Source organism: Mercenaria mercenaria, chromosome 17, assembly GCF_021730395.1.
Source record: "Mercenaria mercenaria strain notata chromosome 17, MADL_Memer_1, whole genome shotgun sequence".
NCBI classification, from domain to species: Eukaryota; Metazoa; Mollusca; class Bivalvia; order Venerida; family Veneridae; genus Mercenaria; species Mercenaria mercenaria.
This window is the reverse complement of record NC_069377.1, coordinates 32,203,534-32,219,184: the sequence shown is the minus strand read 5'-3', so window position 1 is coordinate 32,219,184 and position 15,651 is coordinate 32,203,534. Positions and strand designations below refer to the sequence as shown.

Below are 15,651 nucleotides of genomic sequence, written 5' to 3'. Positions count from 1 at the left end.
TAATGAAACTTGGTCAGAATGTTACCCTCAATAAAATCTTGGGTGACTTTGATATTGGGTCATCTGGGGTCAAAAACTAGGTCACCAGGTCAAGCCAAAGGAAAAGCTTGTTAACACTCTAGAGGTCACAAAATTTTGGCCCAATCTTAATGAAACTTGGTCAGAATGTTACCCTCAATAAAATCTTGGACGAGTTTGATATTGGGTTATCTGGGGTCAAAAACTAGGTCACCAGGTCAAATCAAAGGAAAAGCTTGTTAACACCTTAGAGGCCACATTTATGAAATATCTTCATGAAACTTGGTCAGAATGTTAACCTTGATGATCTTTAGGTCCGGTTTGAATCTGGGTCATGTAGGGTCAAAAACTAGGTCACCAGGTCAAATCAAAGGAAAAGCTAGTTAACACTCTAGAGGTCACATTTATGACCATATCTTAATAAAACTTGGTCAGAATGTTAATCTTGATGATCTTTAGGTCAAGATCAAATCTGGGTCAGGTGGGTCAAAAACTAGGTCACTAGGTCAAATCAAAGGAAAAGCTTGTTAACACTCTAAAGGCCACATTTATGATTTTATTTTCATGAAACTTAGTCAGAATGTTAATCTTGATGACCTTTAGTTCAAGTTCGAATCTGGGTCTTGTGGGGTCAAAAACAAGGTCACCGGATCAAATCGAAGGAAAAGATAGTTAGCACTTTAGAGGCCATATTTATGACTGTATCTTAATGAAACTTGGTCAGAATGTTAATCTTGATGATCTTTAGGCCAGCTTTAAATCTGGGTCAGATGGGGTTAAAAACTAGGTCACCAGGTCTAATCAAAGGAAAAGAAAAATAACACTGTTTAAGCCACATTTATGACCATATCTTAATAAAACTTGCTCAGAATGTTAATGTTGATGATCTTTAGGTCAAGTTTAAATCTGGGTCAGGTTGGGTCAAAAACTAGGTCACCAGGTCAAATCAAAAGAAAAGCTTGTTAACACTCTAGAGGCCATATTTATGACTATATCTTCATGAAACTTAGTCAGAATGTTAACCTTGATAATCTTTAGTTCAAGTTCGAATCTGGGTCATGTGGGGTCAAAAACTAGGTCACAGGATCAAATCAAGGGAAAGGCTAGTTAACACCCTAGAGGCCACATTTATGACCATGAAACTTGGTCAGAATGTTAATCTTGATGATCTTTAGGTTAATAGGTCAGGTGAGCCATACAGGGTCTTCATGGCCCTCTTGTTTTCTTTTGTCTGAAAATCTATGGAAATATTTTGACCCCATTCTTCAATCAGTTCTTCGAATAGTTGAGCGCGCTGTCATCCGACAGCTCTTGTTACCTGGCTTTTTGGTATTCCTTTCTGCACTACTCCATTTTAACTTTTCCTGAATTTCAACAAAAATGTATCTTTATTCTTGTATAATCTGTTATTCTTGCACATAAACGACTTGAGGTGTTTTTAAAGATTGGTGCACTATGTTGGTTTTCTCATGGTGCGGCTCATACCGTATATTGAATTCCATTCCCAGTCATCAGACCTACTGACATAATCAAGTTAATCAACTCTTGGTTGAATTTCATTCAAATTATGGCCTGTTTTGACTTAATAAAATTTAGATGAAATTTTGTATCCAAGTTGTATACTCTTTTGTATGAATATTGGACAAGTTTCATACAGTATTTGGTCAGAATTACATACAGAGTTCTTGTATATATATACAGAGTCCTTGTATGTATATATAGAGTTCATATATGTATATACAGAGTTCATGTATGTATATACAGAGTTTGTGTATGTATATACAGAGTTCGTGTCTGTATATACAGAGTTCCTGTATGTATATACAGAGTTCTTGTATGTATATACAGAGTTCATGTATGTATATACAGAGTTCCTGTATGTATATACAGAGTTCCTGTATGTATAATTTGTATTAAGAGTTCTTGTATGTATATACAGTGTTCTTGTATGTGTAATTTGTATATAGTGTTCTTGTATGTATATATGCAGTGTTCTTTTATGTATAATTTGTATATATAGAGTTTTTGTATGTATATACATAGTTCTTGTATGTATATACAGTGTTCTTGTATGTATGATTTGTATATACAGAGTTCTTGTATGTATATACAGTCTTCTTGTATGTGTATACAGATTTGGCGCCATATAACCTATACTGTGTTGGTGCGCTGCGAAACCCAAATAAGTAAATAAATGTATATACAGAGTTCTTGTATGTATATACAGAGTTCTTGTATGTATATGCAGTGTTCTTGCATGTATATATAGAGTTTTTGTATGTATATACACAGAGTTCTTGTATGTATATGCAGTGTTCTTGCATGTATATACATAGTTCTTGTATGTATATACAGTGTTCTTGTATGTATAATTTGTATATACAGAGTTTTTGCATGTATACACAGAGTTCTTGTATGTATATACAGTGTTATTGTATGTATATACATGGTTATAGTATGTATATGCAGTGTTCTTGTATGTATATATAGAGTTCTTGTATGTATATACATAGTTCTTGCATGTAGATACAGTGTTCTTGTATGTATAATTTGTATATACAGAGTTCTTGTATGTATATACAGATTTCTTGTATGTATATACAGTGATCTTGTATGTATAATTTGTATATACAGAGTTCTTGTATGTTTATACAGAGTTCTTGTATGTGTTTACAGTGTTATTGTATGTATGTACAGTGTTCTTGTATGTATAGACAGAGTTCTTGTATGTACAGTAGAATTCCACTATTAAGACCACCCATGGTTCTTTGTAAAACTGGTCTTATTTGCGGTCTGGTCTGATTAGTGGACAAGGCTATACGGGGAAGGTCTGGCAGATAATAACACATTGGAATACAATCAAGACGCAATAATGGTAAACGCAGTGTTCAATTTAGATGTAGTTCAACTTTTTCTTTCAAACTTAATTCTTTCGGTTTTCGTTTTTCCATGGCTATGTTAGTATCAGATACTAAAGAAGACTGATAAAGTAAGCATTTCATTAGCCTTAAAAACCTGATCACTGTGTTAATCAAAGAAATACGGATCAAACTGTATATTAACTACGGACGCACTTAACTGACAATGATTTGAATTTTGTTAAATTAAAAACAATTACAACAATATCAAACCTTTTCAAACTTCATTCTCTGCTGAAATCCCAAACGTTTTTACATTATAGCAAACAAACACCGTTTAGATCTAATTAAATCCATTTAATCCAGTCAATTTGATCAGCGGGCATTCGTCTAATTACAAACAAATTAATTATTTCAACAATTTCTTATGTTAAAATAGCGATGTAAAACACCAAACATCTTTAAATAACAATTTCAGACAATCAAAGAGTTTGATACGTTCTTTTGATAAGGTTTAAAAGACTTGATAGCAATTAACGGATAAATACACAATGTACACGCTTAACGTGTTAACACGATGTCGCACGTGTTAATTCCCGCGGCGATTCGCGGTAACATACAGAAAAATTTGAGTGGTCGTAATTGCGGTGATTAATTAAGTGTGAAAAAACAAACAGTTCTGAAACTGGTGGTCGCATTAGTGGATTAGCGGTCTGGTCGCATTTTCGGACAAACGACCATTGGTTTTAAGAGGGAAATATTCCGTTCTTTGTAAAATGGGTCGTATTAGCGGTGCGGTCGTAATTTCGGCGTGGTCGTAAGTAGGAATTTTACTGTATATACATAGTTCTTGAGTGTATGAATGTAACAACAGATTTTCAAAAAAGATTAGTATTATCAGTCATAAGCAGTGTTTTCATATGTATATGCGCACACTTTTGTTTGAGATAAATTCAAAGAATCCAAAATCAAAAATTAATGCAGAATTAAATTCTTTACCATAGGCAATATGGAGTCGCTTGTTCCCAGTGTACGATGAAATAAGAAATGAGATGGCAGCTGGTTCCCTTGGTGACATCAGACTGGTACAAGCTACCTTCTGTGTGCCTATATCTCAAGTTGAGAGACTGCGGGACGTAAAACTTGGTGGTGGAGCATGCCTAGATATTGGAATCTACACAATCCAGTTTGCTTGTCTCATTTTTGGCGAAATGCCAGAGAGTATAACAGCTGTTGGAAATCTCATGAAATCAGGTAAATCGTCAGAAAAAGTTTTAGAAATGAGGTAAATTATCTCACTAAATCATTAGTAAATTTATATAAAAGGAGATAAATGTTCTCACTTAATCATTGAAAAAAAAAGGAATGTAAATTATCTCACTACATCATAAGTAAAGATATAAAAGGAGGTAAATATTCTCAATTTATCATTGAAAGAAACTAGGAAAATGAATAATCTCACTATATCATTAGTAAATATATAAAAGGAGGGAAATTTTTCTCACTAAATCATTGAAAGTACAAAGAAGATTTATTATCTCACTGATCATTAAAAAATTTATATAAAACTGAGGTAAATTTTCTCATTTAGTTATTGAAAATACAATGGAGGTCAGTTATCTCACAAAATCATTAGAAAAAGAATTTGAAGGACATAAGATAATAGCTCATTAAAACATTACGGAGGTAACAAGATATACATATTATATTAACCATTAGCTGCTGGCAGCAAGTGATTTTGCCTTTGCAATCAGTGCAGACTAAGATCAGCCTGCACGTCAGTCAGTAAATTTTCAGTGAACACCCCTTTGATGGCTTTGAATAATAAGTGATACTTTCCAGATTTAATGATGGACCATTTCGGTAGTTTGATCTTAATGTAAAAGAAGCAGATTTTCTTTTTATGTCATATTAATGGTATTGACAGTACAGTCGCATATTTTGAAAAGTGACTTCGGCATCCTTTGGTCATTACAGAAAATTACATGTTCCTAACAACTGGAAAAAGCCAAATTTGCATAATGAATATTATGTAATTGAATGAAAAGTGCCAATTATCATTACAGGATCATAATCCTTAAAATAAATTTCAGCCATATACTGTTTCTGAATAGTGAAAAATGTACATGTATTTGATATTTTTCACTGTGAAAATACCAGATACATTTCACTCTACTATTCTAGTCATTCACTGAAAATATGTAGTAAATTGACATACAGTCCAACCTGTATTAAACAGCCAGGCAATGGAGAAACACACTCTGGCTGTTTAAGACAGTTGAAATCAGAACAAGGTCAGTTTGGGATGACTGGCTGCTGAAGACAAATTGAAATTAGAACAAGGTCAGTTTGGGAAGTAACCTGACCGGCTGCTTTAGGCAGGTGGCTGTTTTATACAATGGCCGCTAAGACAGGTTCATCTGTATTTCAATATTTTAGGTGCTGATGAGAATGCATGTATAATTCTGAAGTACAAAAATGGAGCAGTTGCTAACCTGACATACCATGCTTCATTGACTAACAACAATACTGCAGTAATTTGCGGTACTAAGGGGAGAATAGAGGTAAAGTCATTACTTTGTAACTATAAATGGCTTAGGTTCTTCTGGATGAAAAAGTTGGAGGCAATTTTCATCCTAGACTAGATTGCTTCCCAAAGATCCCTATGTTGTTCTGTAATATTTCTCATAATTTGAGCCGTGCCATGGGAAAACCAACATAGTGGCTTTGCGACCAGCATGGATCCAGACCAGCCTGCGCATCCGCGCAGTCTGGTCAGGATCCATGCTGTTCGCTAACAGTTTCTCCAATTCCAATAGGCTTTAAAAGCGAACAGCATGGAGCCTGACCAGACTGCGCGGATGCGCAGGCTGGTCTGGATCCATGCTGGTCGCAAAGCCACTATGTTTGTTTTCCCATGGCACGGCTCATTTATTATTATTATTATTATTTATGTAATTTTCCTTCATTTACAGTGGAAGTAACTCCAGTGAGTTCTTTCTGTACTGACATTTTTATTGCCCCTGGCTTGGAGCATATTATGGTTTAGCCATAAAAAACCATGAAACATGCTATTTTAGAGGCTATAAATTTACTAATGAAATATGCAGAATTTGAAAAAGTATTCATTGCAACCAGGACACCATGCTAATGTTGGCCTTAAGTTGTGCATGTCAAATACTGTACTACATATACATTGGAAAGTGTGTTAAAAGACTACACAGTGGACCACCAAAAAAGAGTGGACTTTAACAGAGTGGTCTTTTAATAGGTCTGGTAAATTAAGCTAAATAGAAATATATGTTGCTATACCATGAATATAAAAGTTTGAAACTCTGATAAAATAATAATTAAGATTTGTTACAAGATGGCAAACACTGACTGTGGTATTTGTTTTATGCCCCAGAAGATGAGCATATCAAAATCGCACTGTCCGTCCTTGTGTGTGTGCGTCCATGTAAATTCTTGTCCGAGCTGTAACTCTGCCATCTGTAAAGGGATTTTGAAATAACTTGACGTAAATGTTCATGATAATGAGATGATGTGTTATGCGCAAGACAGAGACCCCTAGCTCTAAGGTGAAGGTCACTCTTAGAGGTCAAAGGTTAACAAGGTCTGTTTCGTATCCAGTCCATAACTCTGCCATCCATTAAGGGATTTTGAAATAACTTGGCAAAAATGTTTTCCATAATGAGACGATATGTCTTGCACAAGACCCAGACCCCTAGCTCCAAGGTCAAGGTCACACTTAGAAGTCAAAGGTTAACAGGATCTGTTTCATGTCCGGTTCATAACTCTGCCCTTCATCAAGGGATTTTGAAATTACTTGGCATAAATGTTCCCCATAATGAGACAACATGTCAAGCGCAAGATTCAGATGCCTAGCTGTAAGGTCAAGGTCACACTTGGTTAAAGGTTAACATAGTCTGTTTCTTATCCGGTCCATAACTCGGCCATCAATAAAGGGATGTTAAAATTATTTGGCATAAATGTTCCCTATAAGGAGATGACTTGTCATTGCGCAAGACCCAAATGCCTAGCTCTAAGGTCAAGGTCACTTAGGAGTCAAATGTTAACATGGTCTGTTTCTTGTCTGATCCATAACTCTGCCATTTATCAAAGGGATTTGAAAATAATTTGACACAAATGTTAACCATATTGAGAAGGTGTGTCACGCCTATGACCTGGGTCTCTCAGGTCAAGGTCAAGGTCACAAAATGATTCATACCTGAACTATTCTGGCATATTTTGTACAGACAACTGTAGCATTCTTGGGCACGCTTGGGGGTTTTTTTTTTTTGCTTGACAAGTATACATTTGCAGTTAGATGGTAGTGGGAAGTTTTGTTCATGGTATTTTGATAGATACTTTTGCATGCCGTTTTACCTGCAAAGGCTGATTTTATGCAGTTGCTGGTCGTTTAACAAAAATTTGTTTAACAAAACATATTTATATAGAAAATTTTTTTTAGAGGGTTTTAAAGTGGTCACTGAATAATATTTATAAATGGGTAATAGATATCAAGTTAAAAAATATATGTGTTATTAGAAATATTTTGTTCAGAAAGAACATTTGAATTTTAATAATTTGGATCATTTTCACATAAAGAGAGTTTTATGAGTTGTGATGCTATATTTTGCAGGTAGAACATCCATTCTGGGCACCGACAAAAATAAGTACTCCATCTGGTGTGAAAGAATTCCCATTGAAAGATGATGGAGGGTATAATTTTGGAAACAGTGCTGGACTTCATTATGAGGCTAATGCTGTTCGTGATTGTCTGTCAAAAGGTTTGTACAGTGTAACTTTCGAAAACCGAACGACCTCCGGACCAGCCTAAAAGTTCAGTATTTGGAAGTTTCCGGAATTCAGAAGTTTGAAAATTTGTAGGCGAAGTAGACGTGGTGCCTAAGAGTTATGTTTTCTTATATTTAGGATGAAGGAGATTATTATCCTTTATAATTTTACAAGTTTATGTAAAGTAATAAATTGATTGATTAATTAATAAATTACAAACATTAAGGATAATAAATACATAAATAACAAATATAAAAAAAACCATATCTATAATAATAGCATTTACGCAAACATGTTCCACTTAATTTAACCATGTTTGGAGTCCCGAGTTCGTCAGTATTTAATTAATGTTGATAATGCATAAAATAGTTTAATTAATGTAACTAAATCAAGTAAAATACCAGTCTTTCTTTCATTCAAACATAAAGAAAGTTTTTCACACGTAAGATATTTAATTCATCACGTTTTTCATAAATTGAATACAATTGAAAGTAATTGTCGATTACTTTCTTACTTTTGCATCAAATGATCATTGTGATTATAAAGCATGTCAAAATAAATGACTGCTGCTAACAGATAAACAAAAGAACATGTTGACAACTTGCCACGGGCGTTTTTGGATTAATAGGTGACACTTTTAATTTGTCAGATATTTTGCTGTTCGGTTTTCGGAAGTCAATTTTAGTGTTAAAATATAAACGGTGTTTCAAAAATCGTCCAGTTTTCAGAATTTGGAAGTTTCGGTTTTCAGAGGTTAAAAATATATAGCAATAAGAACAGAAAAAACAGGACCTTGAGTTTCGTGCGGTTTTCAAAGGTTTCAGGTTTTCAGAAGGTCCGGTTTTCGGAAGTTCCACTGTATTTGTCTGTATATGTTGAAGTACCAGAGAGACAAAGGTTTTCATTGTCATTCAAGGGAGACAAAATATTGTGTTGATGTTCAAAGGAGATAATAGAGAAACGAAATAGTTCCATGCTTTATTTTTGATGCTGACTGAAAATATTTCAGCCCCAACTAGGAATCAAACCCTGAACCTCTTACACCACCTGTAGATGCTACCATGCCCCTTTAATAGATTCATTTATATCAATAGCAAGGAGCCTGCATTCTTAGCTCAATAGGAAAGCACACATCTACAGATCAGGGGGTCATGAGTTAACCATGGTAGAGACGTATGCTCTCTTTGATAATTGATAAGTAATAATTTGTCCTCCACCTCTAATTCATAGGGAGAAATTGGCAGTTACTTGCGGAGAACAGTTACATACTGGTACAGAATTCAAGAACTGGTTAGGCAAACTGCCTGCTGTTACATAACTGAAATACTTTTAAAAAGCTGTACTAAATCCAGAACAAAGCCCGCCTGCTTACCTCAATAGGGAGAGTGCAGATCTACGGATCGCGGGGTTGTGAGTTCGAGCCCTGGACGAGGCGTATGTTCTCCATGACGATTTGATAAAAGACATTGTGTCTGAAATCAATCGTCCTCCACCTCTGATTCATGTGGGTTAATCGGCAGTTACTTGCGGAGAATAGCTTTGTACTGGTACAGAATCCAGGAACACAGGTTAGGTTAACTGTCTGCCGTTACATAACTGAAATTATATTTAAAAAAAAAAGAAATGTTATTAACCCAAAACAAACAAACAAAAACCCAGAACAAACAAACAAACAAACAAGCAATAGCAAGGAAGTGTAGGTGCACTCTTATATTCTTCCTGACTGCATTTTAACCTTTAGCCTGCTGTGGGCAAGTGGTTCTGCCTTTGCGACCAGTGCAAACCAAGATCAGCCTGTACATCCGATTTCACAGTATAACAGGTAGAAACGTTTATAGTCTTGAGTCCATTATTGATGTCATTAGACTGGGATATCAAGAATGTGTCATAGAGAATCCTCAGATATTTTCAAAAACCCTCAGCTATGAGCAAATCAATAACATCACATGACAAAAGTGAATATACTTCAGTATATAGTACATTCTATGTGCATGCTGTGAAATAATTCGCTTTTGTAGACACCAAATTTCATGGTTTCAGTATTATTCCATGGTGATATGAAATTATAGATTTATTATTTTAAATATACAGTAATTGCAAATTTTGTGTTTTCTGTTGGAACTAAATTTCATTGGTTGACACAAGCGCAAAATCCACAAAAATTAGTCCCCCACAAATACAAATGATTTCACAGAACTTCATCAATGGCATCATTAGAAAAGCATGATAATAAACAATATTGTATTGAATATTTCAGGTTTAATTGAACATCCATACATAAAACATGGAGACAGTGAAATGATATATAAAATCATGGATGAAGTTCGGCGACAGATCGGCATGGTGTATCCAGACTTTGACTAACACCAGACAGATATTGAGAGCATAATAGTGGGAGTTAAATACTTTCAGCGGTCAAGTCATCATAGTTTTTTAACAGTGATTTTGCTCACTGTAGTCGGACTGTAGTTTATTTTATAATAGTTTTTATGCGATGATTATCAAACTATATTCTTCGGTATATACATTATTACAGAAGTTATAAAGGTGATAGCATAGTATAATACATGTATAATACCGATAATATTCTTTAGATCTTTAATTTACAGTGCTAGTGTTAGGTGATGGGAGTGAAGGAAAATTTGCAGTGCCGTAAAATATGAACAACCCTTGTAGACAAACAACTCTCATATATCAGACAAACATACCTCCTATACAAAAACTCTCATGTACATACAACACTCATATACAAATGAACCTGATATACAAAAGCCCATCATATACATTCAACAGCAAAACAGGTTTATCCCATAATTGCTGTTCTGTGATATATGCTTCAGTCATGTCAGTAAATATGATTGCTTAAAGGCATAACATCTAAATTATATTAAAGGCAGCATGTATTAGATGCTAAGTTATAAAGGCACCATTTCATAAAAATAGTACAATTTTTTGAAAATAAAAACAACAAAGGAAAAAAAAAACAACAAACAAACAAAGTACTGGTTGAGTACTGCAGTACCAGTACCACTTTTTTGAGACAGTAATGCAGTACCAGTAACAGTAGTTGCCAAATTTTGACCAAGTAATTCAGTAGCAGTACCAGTAGTTGCTAAAATGGCTTCAGCAGTACTGCAGTAGCAGTACTACTGGTACTGCAACAAGCCTGTATACAAGTAGTTCTCATATACAAATATACCTCATAAAGAAGAACAATCAACCCTTGTATACACAAGTCCTCATATACAAATATACCTGTTATAAATTTCCGAAAACCTCACACCATCAGGATCAAAAGGAGGTCCGGTATTTGAAAGTTTCCGGTATTTGGAAGTACGGAGCGATCTGGACAAATACAACTGCATACCATAAGTCATTCTCTTTGATTTAGAACAAGTTGAGACTTGTAAATTATTTTAATTTTGTCCTGTAAGGACGTTCAGTTTTACGTTGTCTAAGTCATTTTGATTACGAAAATGAGTTTTTAAATACCTACAGCCAGCTTTGAAGTTGCGATGGTTTGAGAAACTGTTCGACCAATTACAAAATCAAACCATTGTCCGAAGTTAAATCTCAATGCTGGCTAATTGATTTCTTAATTAAATGCTCGCTTTTAATGATACTGCTATTAGAATTAAAAATCCATGAAGATGTTTGACGTATAACCATCAAAATTTAAACCGCTAATCATTTCTTTAATGAAAGATCATTATGTAATTATCACGATCTTCGGCAGTGTCTGATCCTTTGATCGACAGGGTGTGATTCTAATACGTGTCAAAATAATCGGTCACCACTAATTGGTAAACAATAGAATCACAAGTCCTCATAATATACCTCATAAACAAAGAACCCTCATGTACAATCAACCCTTGTATACACAAGTCCTCATATACAAACCCTTGTATTCAAACAGTTCTCATATACAAACAGTCTTTATGAACAAACAACCCCCAATATACAAACAGACAGACAGTCAAGCAAACACTGTCACAAATATGAGATGCTTTTATGGCACTCCTGAGCTAGGATTAAAAAAAAGGCAGGGTACTGGCACTGGAAAGGGCACTTCTAGGGGGGTCTGAGGGCTTTCGTCCCCCAGAAAAAATTGTAACCGGTGCATGCATTTGGCACATTTTGATATACTTTAATAAGGCATGGAATTTGGCACACTTAGGCATGGTATAAGGCATACTTTGTGTTTTGATAGGCTGTGTTTGTCATCTCTAATACAAATACTAACTAAAAATGCTGCTGCTTGTATTTTACTTCAGTTCCAGTTATTGATTATCAACTTTGCAACTTTATAAGCTCAAAAATGAACTTCCAAAGTTCTGCTTTGCGGTATTTTATTTTTATATTCATAATTACAATATCCACCTTTATGAATGATTGTTACTTCACATGTGTTCGTATGTTTCTTTCAGGTCATGCCTCCTGTAGAACATAAGTCAATTACTGTTAAATTCCCAATGATAAGTCGAAATATTTTCCTATCTAAATTTGATTGTGATTGATTTTTAGCTCACCAGAGCACAAAGTGCTCAAGGTGAGCTATTGTGACCGATCATTGTCCGGCGTCCATCAGCCGTCGTCCGTTAACATTTGCATTTTCAACACGCTAGAGGCCACATTTGTGACCCAATCTTTATGAGACTTGGTCAGAATGTTAGTCTTGATAATCTCTAGGTCAAGTCTGAAACTGGGTCATGTGGGGTCAAAAACTAGGTCAGTAAATTAGATCAAAGGAATAGCTTGTGAACACTCTAGAGACCACATTTTTGCCCCAATCTTTATGAAACTTGGTCAAAATGTTAGTGTTGATGATTTCTAGGTCAGGTTTGAAACTGGGTCATGTGGGATCAAAAACTAGGTCAGTAAATCAGATCAAAGGAATAGCTTGTGAACACTCTAGAGACCACATTTGTGCTCCAGTCTTTATGAAACTTAATCAGAATGTTAGACTTGATGATCTCTAGGTCAGGTTTGAATCTGGGTCATGTTGGATCAAAAACTAGGTCAGTATGTCAGATCAATGGAAAACCTTGTGAACACTCTAGAGACGACATTTGTGACCCAATCTTTATGAAACTTAATCAGAATTTTAGTCTTGATAATCTCTAGGTCAAGTTTGAAACTGGGTCATGTTGGATCAAAAACTAGGTCACCTGGTCAAATCAAAGGAAAAGCTTGTGAACACTCTAGAGGCCACAGTTGTGTCCCAATATTTATGAAACTTAGTCCGAAAGTTTGGCTTCATGATTTCAAGGTCAAGTTTGAATCTGGGTTATGTGGGGTCAAAACAGTGTCACCTGGTTAAATCAAAGGAAAAGCTTGTGTACACTTTAGAGGCCATGGTTGTAACTCAATCTTTATGAAACTGGGTCAGAATGGTTGTCTTAATCATTTCTAGGTCGTTTAAATCTGGGTCATGTGGGGTCAAAAACTAGGCCACTAGACCAGGTCAAAGGGAAATCTTTTCAACACTCTAGAGACCACAATTTAAGTTTGAAACTCATGAGAATTAGTCAGAATGTTTGTTTTGATAATCTGTAGGTCAAGTTCGAATCTTGGTCATGTGGGGTCAAAAACTAGTCATCCAGTCAAATCAAAGGAAAAGCTTGTGAAATCACTAGAGGCCACAGTTGTAACCAAATCTTAATGAAATTTAATCAGAATGTTTGTCTTGATGATCTTTAGGTCAAGTTCAACTCTTGGTCATGTGGGGTCAAAAACTAGGTCAGTAGGCCAGATCAACTCTGGTGAGTGATATATAGGGCCATTAATTAGATCTAAATATCTGTTGTCTGGACTTAAGTTTCAATTGTGTATAAATGGACATTTACATCTGTGTGACTGTAAAGGAAAGTACACCTTGACAGGTGGCGCAAAAATGAAGATAATTTTCAGACTGGTTTGCATATTGTGTGAAACACCAAGCTTCAGTGATTTTAATGCTATTGGAGTAGTTTAAAATATCACAAGTTTACATGTTTATTGTTAACATCTGCCTAGGGCACGATTACAGCAGGTAATTGTTTGCCGATTATGTCAATATGTGATAAGTTATGCCCCCAGGCATGTATCTCTTGATAAAAAAGGGGTTTAGGGCCGTTTATTATAACCATGGAGACAAAAAAGGCAGGTTGACTCAAAAGGCAATCGGGGCGGAAAGGAATGGTTGTAAAACGGGCAGGGTGCCTGGCGGGGCAACAGCGTGGAACGAATTTCGGAACCAGGCCATGCGCCCTGTTGTAAATAGCTAGCTGGAGCACTGTTCTATACTATAAACAAGATCCATACATTGCATTGATATTTACATATTTGATCCTGGTATAAAATCTTTTATATATGACTGACTTCCTTTAGGATTTTTTTTTTAATGTACTAGCCTTACATGAATGCTTTGTTAAATTTATATTTGTGCCATACATAAAGCTTTGTTTATTTCTAATTTGATTAATAAAAGAATTTTAAAAGAAAATGAAAATTTACTGTTTGATTTCCTAGCACAACAGAAAAATTTCTGTCACTTTATTTCCCAAAGGCTGTATTAAAAAAGGGAGAGAATTGTGTGAGGATTATTTTGTTTTAAAATTGAGGTTAACAAAACAGGCATAAGTTTGACATGCAGATCTGTGTAAGATAAGATGGTGACATGATATATTGAAGATACAGTCAAGTTAATGATATATGGGTCTGAATTTTGAAATATCAACACAACCTCAAAAGAAGAATAAAGAAGAAAAAAATGCACATATAAATGATGATAGATAGAATTTTGATCCAAACATGCAGAACTATCTTAAAAGGATACAAAGTCGTTGCTTAGGATGCTTAAAAGTAATACATTAAGTACATAAAGAGAAAGAATTCTAAAATAATTTCAAGATAGAATCATATTTCTTATGTTCCTATGCAATATTCAAAACTAGGTCATGGGGGTATAAAAATTAGGTCACCTGCTCAAATTTAAGGAAAAGCTTGTTTACACTACAGAGGCCACATTTATGACCCTATCTTTTATGTTGATGATCTCTAGGCCAAGTTCAAAACTAGGTCATGTGGGGTCAAAAATTATGTCACCCGCTCAAATCAAACGAAAAGCTTATTAACACTGTAGAGGCCACATTTATGATCCTATCATCATGAAACTTGGTCAGAATGTTTATCTAGATGATTCCAAGGCCAAGTTCAAAACTGGGTCATGTGGGGTCAAAAATTGTGTCACCCTCTCAAATCAAACGAAAAGCTTGTTAACACTGTAGAGGCCACATTTATGATCCTATCATCATGAAACTTGGTCAGATCAAATCAAAGGGAAAGCCTGTTAACACTATAGGCTGTAGGCCCATTTAGTCAGGTGAGCGATCCAGGGTCATCATGACCCTCTTGTTATGTTTATAAGCTCTTTGATCATACCTAGAGGCAAAAAGACAGAAAGTTGCAATCTTTTTCTTGATTTGTGCTGCTCTTGCTTTAAGCCCTATAAAAATATACATTTGATCTAATTGAACAGTAATACATATCATTTGCTGTATTAATTTCTTTAAATTATATATGAGCTGTGCCATGAGAAAACCAATATAGTGGGTTTGCGACCAGCATGGATCCAGACCAGCCTGCGCATCCGCACAGTCTGGTCAGGATCCATGCTGTTCGCTAACGGTTTCTCTAATTGCAGTAGGCTTTAAAAGCGAACAGCATGGATCCTGACCAGACTGCGCGGATGCGCAGGCTGGTCTGGATCCATGCTGGTCGCAAACCCACTATGTTGGTTTTCTCATGGCACGGCTCATATATATTTCTGCAACTGAAGGTGATCATATTCTTTGTTTTGAGAAAATTAGAATAACTGATTACTGTATCATTGACTTTTTGAAAAATTACAAAACCATTAAAGCACTGTTTTAACACCCCCTTTGCTTTATCAGTCACGACTCGCACAATCAGTCACCTATGTCTTAAGAAAATCATG

At 35.2% G+C, this 15,651-nt stretch overlaps 1 protein-coding gene across 3 annotated transcripts in view; it reads left to right on the top strand.

Annotated features, from left to right (window-relative positions):
- Nucleotides 1-15,376, top strand: part of LOC123536383 (trans-1,2-dihydrobenzene-1,2-diol dehydrogenase-like) — a 53,322-nt gene extending 37,946 nt beyond the window's left edge. For all 3 annotated transcript variants that reach the window (XM_045319524.2, XM_045319525.2, XM_045319523.2), the window contains exons 5-8: nucleotides 3,881-4,130; nucleotides 5,316-5,440; nucleotides 7,519-7,666; nucleotides 9,931-15,376. In XM_045319524.2, coding sequence (XP_045175459.2) covers nucleotides 3,881-4,130; nucleotides 5,316-5,440; nucleotides 7,519-7,666; nucleotides 9,931-10,037 — 630 coding nt within the window. In that variant the 3' untranslated portion in view covers nucleotides 10,038-15,376. The remainder of the gene's footprint in view (nucleotides 1-3,880; nucleotides 4,131-5,315; nucleotides 5,441-7,518; nucleotides 7,667-9,930) is intronic.
- Nucleotides 15,377-15,651: the final 275 nt, after the last annotated feature.